Below are 13,884 nucleotides of genomic sequence, written 5' to 3'. Positions count from 1 at the left end.
CCAGTACACAGCTCTCGATAAAGAAAATCAGATATTCAGTGGTAAGCCCCACCGAGATATTCAAGGAGTTGGTACGGAGCAAAAGTCTCAGCCCTCCCCGGCCGCTGATGTTCCCATGTCTGGGTTCATGATCTTTTCCCCTAAATCATCTGTGCCAGTCGTGTCCCCTGCACCCCCCTGTCTGAGCATGCCCAGCAGACCTGATACAACCACACCTCAAGCAACTAACAGTGTCCTGCAAAGCCTGGTCTTAGAAAAATCTCCATTTAAAACATTTAAGATTTAAAGAGGATCCACAGCTGAATCCATTTTAAACAAACATGCTTGTAATGTGTCAAAATATGTTCTGCCGTCCCTCCCTGCCACCTGAATTGTATCCAGCAGCCTCCGAGTTCTTCAGCACAGATATGAGTGAGATTGAATGCTGACCCCGGAATGCTGTCGGAAATGGATTTAGGTGCTGTGTTACTACTGTACAGTACTCCATCAACACTTCCACTTTTTAAATCCTCATCTGTTTCAATGGTAGAGCTCTCATTTGCTCATAAACACTGTGCTCTTCGATGGATAACATCTTGTTGTGAACTACCCAGTACTGGATAAAGAAACAAGATGCATAGTCAGAAATAATTTGCAATTTCTTGTTGCAATTAAAAATTCCCCTTTCTGTAATCTGGTTCTGAAAAATCTTCCTGCTGTGACTTCAGCAGGCGACTGGCAGATCCTCGGACAGAGTAACACTGAACACTGTTTCTCTGGGGGATTCCAGCAATTTTGGACCGAAATTGCAGCAGATCAGGAGGCCCGGCGTCAAATCTCAGGGTCATCAATTAGCTGATTTACATAGAGGCTAAATCAGCACAGGGCTGCTCTAAGTTGGTGTGTTTCATTTCTGGTGATTAAGTATATTGTGTATACTTCATTTCTAGTGCCGCCTTGTGAATTAAATTTTCTTAATAAGCGAGTCTGTTCATTACACATTAATGGAGAACCCTGGCTTTATGTTAGAAAATACAGTAATTAGTTTAGTTCATTTTACACTGAAGCAAGTCCTCTGCTAAAGTGGGCTGGATTCTCTGCTGCCAGAAGTGGAGTTCCCAATGCGGCAGAGAATGCAACGTTGGGCAAAAAACAGGATCAGCACACATTCCGATGTTCTGGTCTTCCACTGGCGGCAGCATCACGTTTCGGGCCCCATAGCAATGGGAGGATGCAAATTAGTCATTAAGACCCATTTGCACCCTATTAACGGGCTGGGCATCATATTCTCCATGCCCGGGTGGTCTTGAGTCCTCTGGGCCGGGATTCACATGGGCGAGAATTGATGCAGGTATTTACAAGCGTGGCCTGATGTGGTGGATCTCGTGGTGTGCCAAGGGGAAAGCTCTTTAAGGGAGTTGCCCCCAAGTCCACCGGTTGGCACCCCCCCCCCCCCACAACACAATGTAAATCCTGCGCATCCCATACCCACCAGATCCACCCACCGCCCCCCTCACCAGAGTCCCCCCAATTACATAGACCCCACCAGCGACTCCCCTGGCTGGGAGCCCACCCATAAGAGGTTCCAAGCAGGGGTATCTTTTGGGGCTCTCAGGAGGGGTCTCTCTTATGGGGGAGGTTCTCTATTATTGGGGGATCTCTGGTGGGGGTGGGCGGGCAGGATTTATATTATGGGGTGGAGGGTGGCCCTCCAATGGACTTTGGGGGCAACTCCCTACAAGAGTTTACCCCTTGGCCCATCGCGAGCTCCACTACGTCAGGGTCAAGTTTGTAATAACCTACACCAATTCTCGTCCACGTGAATCCTTGGCCAGAGATTCACTCAGGCTTGAAGAATATGGGGCTGGATTCTCTGGTAGGCGACACCAAAAACGCGTTCAGGGGCGGCGGCGCTTTTGCACCACATATTGACAGCCTCAGGACATTGCCTGAGGCATCCCTCGCGCCTCCCCCCCCCCCCACCCCCCCGATGCTCCACCCCCAACCGGCCGAGTTTCCAACGGGGTGGCTCTCTCATGGTCTCACCTGTCGGGAACCCAGCGTGGCGGCTGCGGACTAAGTCAACTAAATTCCCCGTTTTGCTGGGGGCGTGGGGGGGGGGGGGGGAGATCCAGGATACACAAGGCGGCCAAAGGGGTGGACTATTTTGCGGCCCGGGTCCGCGAGCAGCCGGCGCCATGTAGCACAGCACGACATTTTCAGGCCACGGACCCAGCAATTCTCCGGGGTGCATCAGCAGCTAGAGCCGGGTGATCTACGCTGCCGTCCTGCTAGTCCCCAGCAAAACGGGGAATCGGTGCCGTTTTGCGCCAGTGGTTCGGAGAATTCAGCCCAAGGTGCCTATCTCGTTAATAGGATGCAAATTGGTCTTAATGATCCATTTGCATTCTCCCATTGACGTGGGGCATGAGCTCGTTGTTGCCATCAGCAGAGGACTGGAGCATTGGAACGGACACTGATCCTGTTTTTTTGCCCAAGGTTTGATTCTCCGCCGCATTGGGATCTCCGCTACCGAGGGTGGGCGGGCGGCAGAGAATCCAGCCCCAGATCTGCTCTGAGCCTTAGGTGTGTGAATTCTCCCCAGGCACTAATTTGTAAGGGGTGGAAATGAAGAGAGATCTGAGGTAACCATTTATTTTCTGGGGGGTTTCTGCGGGTATGATCCAAGTGCCACTACTTAGCAAACTGACTGGGGTGCTGTAATTGAGTAGCAGGAGAAAAAATGGAAACATCAGTGTGTGTGTGTGAATAAATTCAAGCCTGTAGTGACATTGAGCCATAACTAACCAAATGGTGTTGGGTTCCATCCAAGTTCTTAACTCAGTCGGTGCGGGAGGTGGGGGCAATGCTACATTTCATTTCAACATCTTTAGGCTAGAGAAGAGAAAAATAAAACGGGGTTCCTGCTCCTGATTGCTGTCCAGTCATCTCAGTTGGATGTGTATTTGCAGAGATTGAGTAATGACAGGATCTTACTCAAATATCATGTCCAAACAAAGTTCAAGGATCTGCTAGCACTACTCATTTCCATGTCTAGTTGTGAGGAATGATCTTATCGATGCAGAGTTGGCTGAGCCTGGATTGCAGCATTTGGGGATGTGCAGATTCACTTAAACGCATCCACAATTTCCTTGAGGCTTCTTCTGCTCCATCACCATAACTCCAATGGAAACCCCATTCAAGCAGGCAAATTGGATTCAGCCAAAATGAACGCATTGGAACAGGAGTAATCCCAAGGAAATTTGTGATGATAAATTGTGATGATCTTGGACAGAATTATCTGGGATTAAAATAAAACTGTACATCACTGTAGTTCATCAGCTAATTCCCACAAGACATTCAGCTCAGGTAGGGTATCTGGGAAAACTCCGAGCCAAGTCTAGGAAATGGAAATCAGAAGAAGACTCAACATTGGAGAAGCTGAATTTCAAGTTGCGATTGTCAGGAATTTGGGAGAATGTTGGCTGCCTCCTTTGCTGGGTTGTGGTAAATTGCATTTGTGGCTTGTGGGCACTGCAAACTAAACAACCATATCCCATTTCCTGCAGAGGGGAGATGTTTCCGGTTTGCATTTGGGACACTTACTTTCTTTTCAACTGACCCCCAAACTATCACCCTATTTCGGAAATGCCTCTGTCCTGCCTCTTATGACTTACTCCAGCAGAAAATGAAAATATTCTTTTTTTTTTCACAAACATTTTATTGAGGCATTTATAGTTTTATAACAGCAAAAAATACAAAAACATAATTCAGTGCGTAAGACCCCCCCCCCCCCCCAACAACCATACCCTGCCAACATTGCTTATACACACAATCCTCAAGTCCCTCCCCCTATTCCCTAACCCCCCCATTATTGTATCGAAAATTAAATATTCTGATAGTTCTTTTAATGCTTAAATGGAAAGCAGTGGATACTGCATCCAATTTCTTTCAGCTGTAAGGACCACCATTATGAAGTCTGCAAACACACCCACACCCCTCCTAATATTGTGCTTTCAGACATCAAAGACTTCGGCACCTGGAGCTTTTCATTGATGTTTTTCAGGCCAGAACTGAGCTGTGATCGCCCCTTTGTTAAATAGCCTTTAGGCCTGCTGTGATTTGTGTCCACATGAAGTGTAAGTCACTTGGTGGTTAATCAGCATGCATGCAGATGAAGAAGTTGGTGCAAAGGAGCTTTTTGAACCTAATGCATGTTTATATACATTGTTCTCACTGTGGGTGAGCACCCTATACGAGGTAGCTACAACTCTAAAACATCTAGCGTACATGACATTATTATAAGTTGTCATTATCTCCTCTTAGCTTAGCTATCTTGATCAAGGCATTGGATAAAGTAGGTGAAAGCACTGGATATAACAAAGGCTATGGGCCCTGACACCATCCTGGCCATAGTACTGAAGACTTGTGTTCGGGAACTAGCTGAATCTCTAGCCAGGCTGTTCCAGTACAGTTACAATGCTGGCATCTACCCAACAATATGGAAAATTGCCCAGGTATGTTCTGTTCTCAAAAGGAATGACAAAACCAATCCAACAATTACCACCCCCATCAATCTACTGTCAATCATTAGCAAAGTCATAGGAGGTGCTGTTGACAGTGCTGTCAAACATCACTTACACAGCAATAACCTGGTCAATGACACTCCATTTGCGTTCGACCAAGACCACTTTGCTCTACCGCGTACAGCCTTCATAAACATAGACAAAATAACTGATCTGAGAGTGACTGCACTTGACATCAAGGTAGCATTTGACCAGGTGTGGCATCAAAGACCCTAGCAAAATGGAAGTTAAGGGAATCGGAGAAATCTCTCAACTAGTTTGAGTCATACCTAGCAGAAAAGAAGATGGTTGAGACCAATCATCTGTCCCTGGACATCGTGGCAGAAATTTCTCAGTACAGTATCCTTGGGCAGTTATCTTCTGTTGCATTATCAATGGCTTTCCATCCATCACAAGTGGATATGTCCACTGACCATTTCATAAATATTCAGCACCATTCACAGCTCCTCAGGTACTGAAGCAGTCCATACCCATTTGCAGAAAAATCTCATAACATTCAGGCTTTCGTTGATAAGTTGCAGATATCTGTGCAGCACAAGTGCCAGGCAATCACCACCCAACAAGAGAGAATCTTAACCATCTCCCCTTGACATTCAATGGCATTAACATCACTGAATCCTCCTACAACAACATCCTAGGGGTTACCATTGACCAGAAACTGAACTGCATCAGCCATATAAATACTGTGATGTGGAGAAGCCGGCGTTGGACTGGGGTGAGCACAGTAAGAAGTCTTATAACACCAGGTTAAAGTCTAACAGGTTTGTTTCAAATCACTAGCTTTCGGAGCACTGCTCCTTCCTCAGATGAATGGCCTCTATTAGGAAGATATTTGTCGTGATTCTTGTATCCAGAAAGGGTTGAAATTCATTGAGTGCTTTGCCCAGTGTTGTAAATAACAAATACCTCTTTACATTTACAAAGAGTTTTTGTTTCAAAATGCATAGAGACAAATAAACATACTTTGATTTAAAGATTGTTAATTTTGCTGGTGAAAGGTGCTCCTTCACCTTGGAAGGAGTAGTGCTCCGAAAGCTAGTGATTTGAAACAAACCTGTTGGACTTTAACCTGGTGTTGTAAGACTTCTTATATAAATACTGTGGCTACAAGAGCAGGTCAGATTCTGAGGAGAGTAACTCACTTCCTGATGCTCCAAAGCCTGTCCACCATCTACAAGTCACAAGTGTAATGGAATACTCTCCACTTAATAATAATAACTTATTGTCACAAGTAAGCTTCAGTGAAGTTACTGTGAAAAGCCCCTAGTCGCCACATTCCAGCACCTGTTTGGGGAGGCCGGTATGGGAATTGAACCTGCGCTGCTGCCGTGTTCTGCATTACAAGCCAGCTGTTTAGCCCACTGTGCTAAACCAGCCCCTATACTGGATGAGTATAGCTCCAACAATACTTAAGAACATCCAGGCCAAAGCAACCCACTTGATTGACACTCCATCTTAAACATTCACTCTCTTCACCACAGTGACAGCAGTGTGTACCATCTGCAAGATGCACTGCAGGAACTCATCAAACCTCCTTTGGCAACAAGTTCCAGACCCTCAAACTTTACCACCTAGAAGGACAAGGGTAACAGATACCTAGAAACATCACCAACTGCATGTTTTCTTCCAAGCTACACACCATCTTGACATGGAACAATATCACCGTTCCTTCACTGTCGCTGGGTCAAAATCCTGGAACTCCCTCCCTAACAGCACTGTGGATGCACCTACACCATATGGACTGCAGCAGTTCAAGAAGGCTGCTCACCTGCAAGAGGACAGCTGGTCCCTGCTTTCAACATGCAAATCCAATACAGATTATGTCCTAAAGGATTGTTAAATCATACTGAGGTTATCTACTTTTCAATTTCATCTATATGTGACTGGCAATCAAATGAAGGAAACATTGACTGCAAACTTGCTGGTGACCAATTACTTTTCCAAAGGATTAATGCAGGAAGGATTTTGTTGTTTAAATGCACAATGCCTTGTCGTACTTGCACAGATCTGGACACGGTTTAATTTTGCAGCAATGAATTAATTTCCCTGTAAATTAAGTGGCTGACTCGTTGCCACAAGTAACAGCGTTCTGCATGCAGTGCTCAAAATTAGGCCCATGATATGATGGATTTATAAAGATTGGCCTTTACCCAATTGAAAATGGTTAGTGAGTTCTCACTTAAAACACCAGCAAAAATTAACAATCTTTAAATCAAAGTATGTTTATTTGTCTCTGCATTTTGAAACAAAAACTCTTTGTCAATGTAAAGAGGGATGTATTTGTTATTTACAACACTGGGCAAAGCACTCAATGAATTCCAGGCATATTTCAACCCTTTCTGGATACAAGAATCATGACAAATATCTTCCTAATAAAGGCCTTTCAGACCAGTTTTATCATGTACAAATCAGAGAAATGTGACCAGCATTTGTTGTGAACCATGTTCAACCTCATTGAATGTGAATAGAAAAAACTGAGTTTTATTTATTGAGGGTAATTTATACAAGGTATTTATATCTGCAATGACTGAAAAAGAAATGCACTAATTTTCTAAATAGTTTTGATCTTTTTGGCTATTTAGCAGATTTTTTTAGCACTTGTCCCATTGTTACAAACTTCAAAACAAGCACTTAGAACAGTTTGGGGTAAACTATTCTGCACATTACACAAACGGATGACAAATCTGACACTTAACTCATTCCCCACTGTTTGGCACCTCATACACTGAAGTTATTGATACCAGGTACTGGGTGGGTACAGTTGTGGGAACATCTAATAGCAGTGTAGTTAATGAATTAAGGAGATACTGATCAAAGCATTCGTGTAATAGATAGTGAATTCTCAATTAGACTATCCTTGGCAAATTATTCTGTTGAATTCTAGCTAATTGTGGTATCTTGTCCATCAGCAGTCATAGAAAACTGTAAGAACTGGTTCCTTAAACATCAGCTTTTCCATTGTCTCCTTTTTAGTCTCTTCGTCCTGTCTTCTGTTCTTCAGCCCTGATACTAGTTTCATTTTTGTATTAGAGATTCATACAATAAAAGTTACTCTTCCACTACCTGCCATCAACTGTTTATTTCATTGAAGTATCTATTTTATACACATCTAGGGCTGGATTCTCCGTTAGCCAACGCCAAAATCGGGAAACGCAAGCGGGTGGAGAATAGCTTTTGACGCCGAAATCGAGGTAGACGCCGGTTTGACACCACGGGATTCTTTGGTTCCCCAAACACGACATAAATGTGCAGCCTGAAAGTACAGTAGGCATATCATTAGCGGACCTGACGCCCAATACTCCGGGGCCTCCGCGATCCAGCGCCTCGGATGGGCCAATTTCCCGACCGTGCTTTTTAGATTTTAATAATCGTAAACCTTGCGAGCAGGCTGTTGAGCGAGAGAGAGGAGGTAGGAAGTGGCATGGGGTGACTGCGTGCTGCTGGCCCGGTCACCGGTCGTGTTGGCTGCGGCCGAGGGGGGGGGGGGTTGCCCTGCCAGGGAAGGGGAGGGGAGGGTGGGGACAGGCTGAGCAGCCGGGTGCCCCCCCTCCACCGGAGAGGGGTGGTGCCCAGGCACCGACTGCCATTATGGTGACCATGTTGCTGACCGCCCACCCCGGCCCCTGGTTCTACACAATGACGCCAGTCGTATGGGTGCGCCCCCGGCCTCCAAACACCCCACCCAACCAGCAGCCACCTACTGGTGGACCACCCAGGGCCACACCGACGGTAGCCCCCAGTGAGGGCAGTCGCAGCCAACAGTGCCCCTGGCAGCAGGGATGGGAGCCAGGAGTGGGGGCACCGATGGGGCGGGGGGGCAGCATCTGTGGTGGGGCCCGCGGTGCCAAATGGAGACCACCGTGTAGCCCATGGCACCTGGTTGGGCACAGGAATATGCTAACATGTTTGCCTTTCACCCATGCAGAGAATAATGGCTTTTGGAGATCAACCTGCGATGCTGGCCTCCGTAGCGATGGCCGCAGCCCCGTGGCAGCGGAGGCCGCTCAGAGAAGAGGCGGGGGCTACAGCAGAGGAGCAGGCTGCAGAGAGGCAGTTGGCAGCCACTCAGGCTGGAGGAACACCCGCCCGCCAGGCCGAGGAGGAGGTGCCAAGGAGACGCTGGATGAGGCCCCACGTGTACCGTAACCGCATGTCATTTGAGGACCTTCCGGACCGGGCATGCAGCCAGAGACTGCGGATGAGCAGGGAAACTGTCAGACATATCTGCCAGGTGATGGCACATCTGGCACCGCAGGGGTATGGGGAGGTGATGGTCGCCTTCAACGTCTACATGATGGGGTCCTTCCAGTCGCCGAGTGAGGACTTGTCTGGGATTTCACAGGCATCGGCACACATATGCATCAGTGCCATCATCGATGCCCTGTATGCCCAGGCGGAGCGGTATATACAGTACCCTGTGGACCGCGCCCACCAGGATGCCCGGGCAGCGGGGTTCGCTGCCGTCGCCAGAATGCCCCGGGTCCAGGGGATGATCGATGGCATGCATGTCGCCCTAGGACCACTGGCGGATAACGCGCCTCTGTACACTAACCGAAAGGGGTCCCAATCCATGAGCATTCAGCTGGTCTGTGACCATCAGATGCGGATTATGCACATCTGCGCCCGATACCAGGGCAGTGTACATGACTCACCTTGGCACACTTGATGATCCCCAACATGTTTGAGGTGCACTCTTCCCCCCCCCCCCCCCCCCCCCGGCTGCGGGACTGGCTTCTGGGCAACAGGTGTTACCCGTTGGGGTGGTGGCTGATGACGCCTATACGGAGGCCACAGACCAATGCGGAGACCTGCTACAGTGATGCCCATACGGCGACCAGGGGTGTTGTTGGGCAGTTCTTCGGGATTCTGAAGATGCGCTTCAGGTGCCTGGACCGCTCTGGAGGGACCCTCCAGTACAAGGCTAGGAGGGTCACTCGCAGCGTGGTGATCTGCTGTGTCCTCTACAATATAGCCCAACAGAGGAATGATGTGCTGGAGGAGGATGGGGAGGAAGGGCAGGTTGCATCAGATGAGGGGGAGGGGGACAATGAGCGGGACCTGGGGGCTGGCCAGGCACGGGAAGCTGCACTACACTATCACCAGGGCCAGCGTGCACGGGATGCACTCGTCATGCCACGCTTCACCGACTAGGGGGAGGGGGGGTCGCTGGCCAGGGGCATGGACACCACTATCCCAGACCCAAGCCCCCTCACCTCCCACACCACCAAACCACCCACATGCACACACCCTCCTTATACATACATGCGATGGCTAAGAGCTGAGGGCACTGGGTTGGCAGTGACAGCAGGTCTGGTACAGGGAATGGAGGATGATGACAAGCCACTCTGCGATGAGCTGCGTGCTCCACATTGTTTGACGATATCTGACTCATACCCACAGTAGCACCTTACACTTGGTGATCCCTGCTTGCTAGCTGGCCAGTCCATCTCATGTTCTTTTGAATCGCTGGAGTGGGGGTGGTGGGAGGGGGTGGGGAAGAAGCACGATCCACCCACGAGGCCTTCACTCACCCCCACTCCCACTGGCCAGCACTGACCGTCTCCCACCCCCACACCCATCATACAGAGCACAGAGGCAGGTTTCAACGATGTTAACAAGTCTTTATCGTGAAGAAATATATGCAGTCTGTGCCCGAGCCCCTATAACTAAACTGTGCCCTGCACCCGTGCCGATGTAATTGGTGTCTAACATTCTGTCCTTATGGGCCCTAACACTACACCTAGGTGGTTCCCCAGACGGTACAGCAGGAGTGGAGGTGGACTGCTGAGACTCCTGCCCTGCGACTAGGGTCCCCGATAGCGTTCGTCTCCTCGGAGTGCCAATCGTGGATAAGCCCGGCTGCTGCTCGGGCTTCCCGGGTGGTGTGCTGCCGCCTTGTTCTGCCCGTTGCCCATCAGATGTACCAGGGACAGGAGGGGGGCAGTCCGAGGTGCTGCGGTGTTCCGGCACCTCCCCTGTGAGGGTCACCGGCATGGGCCCCAGCAACTCCTCCTCCTTCGGGGTGCCCGATGGTCCCTGGGCTACTCCATGGGGTGCAAGTGGAGCCATCCCCTGAGGCCACCCCACCACCTGGTGCTGCCAATCCTGGAGGCCCGCTCTGGTCGCAACAAGGGGTCTGCACGTTCACGGCCATGGATCTCAGGGCGTGGCCATCTGGGACTGCACCACATCACGCTGCGACTGTGCCACTACACTGAGGGTCTGTGCCACATCAGCCAGTGAGTGGGCCACCTCCTTCTGAATCTGCGCCACGCCGGCCGGCGCCTGGGCAATGGCGCTGATGCTCTCAGCAATGGCCTGCTGTGACTCAGCCACGCTGAGGAGCAGGCCTTTCCTGGGCCTCGGCCCCTGCCAGCACAGAATGCCCCAGGCATTGCACACTCTGACCCATACCCAACGCCGTCGCCCCATTGCCTCCACCGCGGACGGCACGCGTGCGGTTTCGGCCTGGGTGGCACGCATGACCGTCACCACCCCCTGCTCCTGCACGCGGATGGACTCTTCCACATGCACCCGCAGCTGCTGGACGCCAGCTGACATCCCCGCCCGTAGTCCCCGGGTCTCTACCTGCATCTGCACTGTGGGTGGGAGTGGATGTCCATGTCCATGGAGTAGTGTCCATGTGTGTGTGGGGGGGGGGGTGACATTGCCCATGGGTGGGGGGTGTGGGGGACCCACAAGCTCACTTAGAGATCGGGTCACCCTTTCAAAATGGCGGCCCGATCTCTGCGCTCAGCTCCCCAGTGGCAACAAAAATTCTGGGCAAGAACTCCAGGTCTCATAACACCCGTTCTCAAGCGTAATGAGGCCGGTAAATAGTGGGAGAGGCTAAAAACAGGAGCCACGCCAGGTGCCGAACCGTTTGCAATGCAACCAGCCAGCTACTGTAGGCGAATTCGGAATCTCGCCATCGCATGGCAAGAAACCAATTAACACCATTTAAGGCCCATTTCCATACAATTAATGAGAGCCACCTGTCATCCAACAGCCTCCCCAGCAAGTGGTCACGCTGCCGCCCATTGATACTCCTTTTTCAAAACGTGAACCTGGTGGAAGGGCTTCCGTGGGGAGCCGTGGCGGGCAGTAGCAATCTTTGCGCACAGGCAAAGAGACCGGGCGGGTGCTGGTCTTGCCACCCCAGTGCTCGATGGGAGGCGGGGGACACTCGGCTGGGTGTGGTGTTATTGGCCAGGGTTTAGAGAACCCCAAAGTGTAATGTGGAGTTCACCTGACCCACAACTTTTACTAGATTGTGGTATGGGGAGCACACGGCCCACTCTACAGGTGTCGCACAGCAGAAATCGAAAAGTATTTTTTAAAAGCAAAACAATGTTTATTCTATGAACTCAAGTTAACCTTTTTAAAACATACAGTGAACATCTTAGCAACCATTAATTCAAAACAACCCCCAAAGAATACAACACTAAGTAATACTTTCCCTTCAACATCCATAAGACTTTTTAAAAATCTTTTAACAGAAGCACATCAGTTTTAAATTCACTACTGAGAACAGTTATAACTGAATTCACCAAATGATTAAGAGATAGTCTTTACATGGCAGAGAGCACAACATTACACATTCTGTGGCTGACTGCAGCTCCAACACTGAAACAAAACCAAAAAAACCAGACACACCCAAGGTTTTCTCAAAGTGAAACTAAAAGCTGACACCCACACTCTGACATCACTGCAGTAATAAACATCCATTTCTTAAAGGTACACCCACTACAGCTATTCTATAAAAAACACCCATTTCTTAAAGGTACTCTCACATGACACCTCCCCCCAAGAAAAAGCAATAAACCATCAACTTCAAGATGGTTTAATTTTTCACCTTTTCACTATCCTTTAAGAAATGCACACAGTAAATAAACTTTTTTGTTTCAAAAAACAACACACGCAAACAGGTACAATAATATAGTCCATTTTTTTGTTCTTCCTCCTCCAACTGAACCTGCTTCTGTTCATCACATTCTTGACAAAGCATCGGCTGTCACGTTTTCTCGTCCTGCCACATGTACTATTTTTTAATTAAATGGCTGTATCAATAAAATCCAGCGAAACAGCCTTGCATTGTTATTCCAGAATCGTTCCAAAAACGCCAACGGATTATGATCAGTGTATATAACGGTGTCAGATGGTTTGCTGGTCACATAAATGTGAAAATGCTGCAAAGCCAGCACCAAACTCAAAAGTCGCCTTCTCAATCGTTGAATACTTTTTCTGCGAGAATTCAATTTCCTTGAAAAATAACCAATAGGCCGCTCGAGCCCTTCGTTGTCGTCTTGTAGAAGCAACGCACCTACGCCCACATCACTCGCATCAACAGCCACTTTGAATGGTTTGGTATAATTTGGGATGGCTCACACAGGAGCAGTGGTTAACACAGCCTTCAGGCCGTCCAATGCCTGTTGACACTCCGTTGTCCACTGGAATTCATTACGCTTCTTGAGCAAGTCCGTCAGTGGAGCAACCACGCTGCAAAAACCCGGGACAAATTTCCGGTAAAATCCACTTATACCAAGAAATCGCATTATTTCCTGTTGTGTTGCAGGTATCTGAAACTCCCCAATAACTTTTGTTTTCATATCTCGTGGAACCATTCGACCCTGTCCGATTGGTTGGCCAAGGAAAGTGACTTGGGCCTTTCCAAATTCACTTTTGGCTAGGTTTATCACCAAACCCACCTCCTGAAGTCGATCGAATAACTCCATCAGATGTTTTAAATGTTCTTTCCATGTCTGGCTGGAAATTACCAGATCGTCGATGTATACCGCACAATTGGGTAATCCTGAAACAACTGTGTTAGTTAACCGTTGAAATGTGGCTGGGACGTTTTTCATGAAAATGGTATAACTTTGAATTGGTATATACCATCTGGAGTCACAAAAGCTGAAATCTCCTTCGCCCATTCGGATAAAGGCTGCCAGTAACCTTTAAGTAAATCCAGTTTGGAAATAAAAGCGGATTATCCCACTTTCTCAAAGCAATCCTCCAAACGTGGGACAGGATAAGAATCCGTTCTTGTAACTGCATAAACCTTTGTATAGTCCACACACAACCATTGGGTACCGTCTGGTTTAGGTGCCATCACTATGGGTGAGCTCCATTGGCTGCAACCCTCTTCAATTATGCCTTTTTTAAGCATGCTCTCAATCTCTTTGTTAACCTGTGCCAATTTTCAAGGTTTAAGTCTATATGGAGGTTGTTTGATTGGAACAGCATTTCCCACATCTACATCATGTATAGCCATTTTAGTACTTCCCAATTTATCTCTACAAACTTGCCCACGTGATAT

At 48.6% G+C, this 13,884-nt stretch overlaps 1 protein-coding gene across 3 annotated transcripts in view; it reads left to right on the top strand.

Moving 5' to 3' along the window:
* The window catches only part of dclk2a (doublecortin-like kinase 2a), a 528,903-nt gene extending 527,943 nt beyond the window's left edge, over positions 1–960 (top strand). For 2 of the 3 annotated variants that reach the window (XM_072496080.1, XM_072496079.1), the window contains one exon: positions 5–960. In XM_072496080.1, coding sequence (XP_072352181.1) covers positions 5–286 — 282 coding nt within the window. In that variant the 3' untranslated portion in view covers positions 287–960. The remainder of the gene's footprint in view (positions 1–4) is intronic. The other variant, XM_072496083.1, reaches the window with a different exon arrangement.
* The last annotated feature ends 12,924 nt before the right edge of the window (positions 961–13,884 follow it).

This window comes from Scyliorhinus torazame, chromosome 3 (genome assembly GCF_047496885.1).
Source record: "Scyliorhinus torazame isolate Kashiwa2021f chromosome 3, sScyTor2.1, whole genome shotgun sequence".
Taxonomy (NCBI): Eukaryota; Metazoa; Chordata; class Chondrichthyes; order Carcharhiniformes; family Scyliorhinidae; genus Scyliorhinus; species Scyliorhinus torazame.
This window is presented reverse-complemented; position numbering and strand designations above follow the sequence as displayed.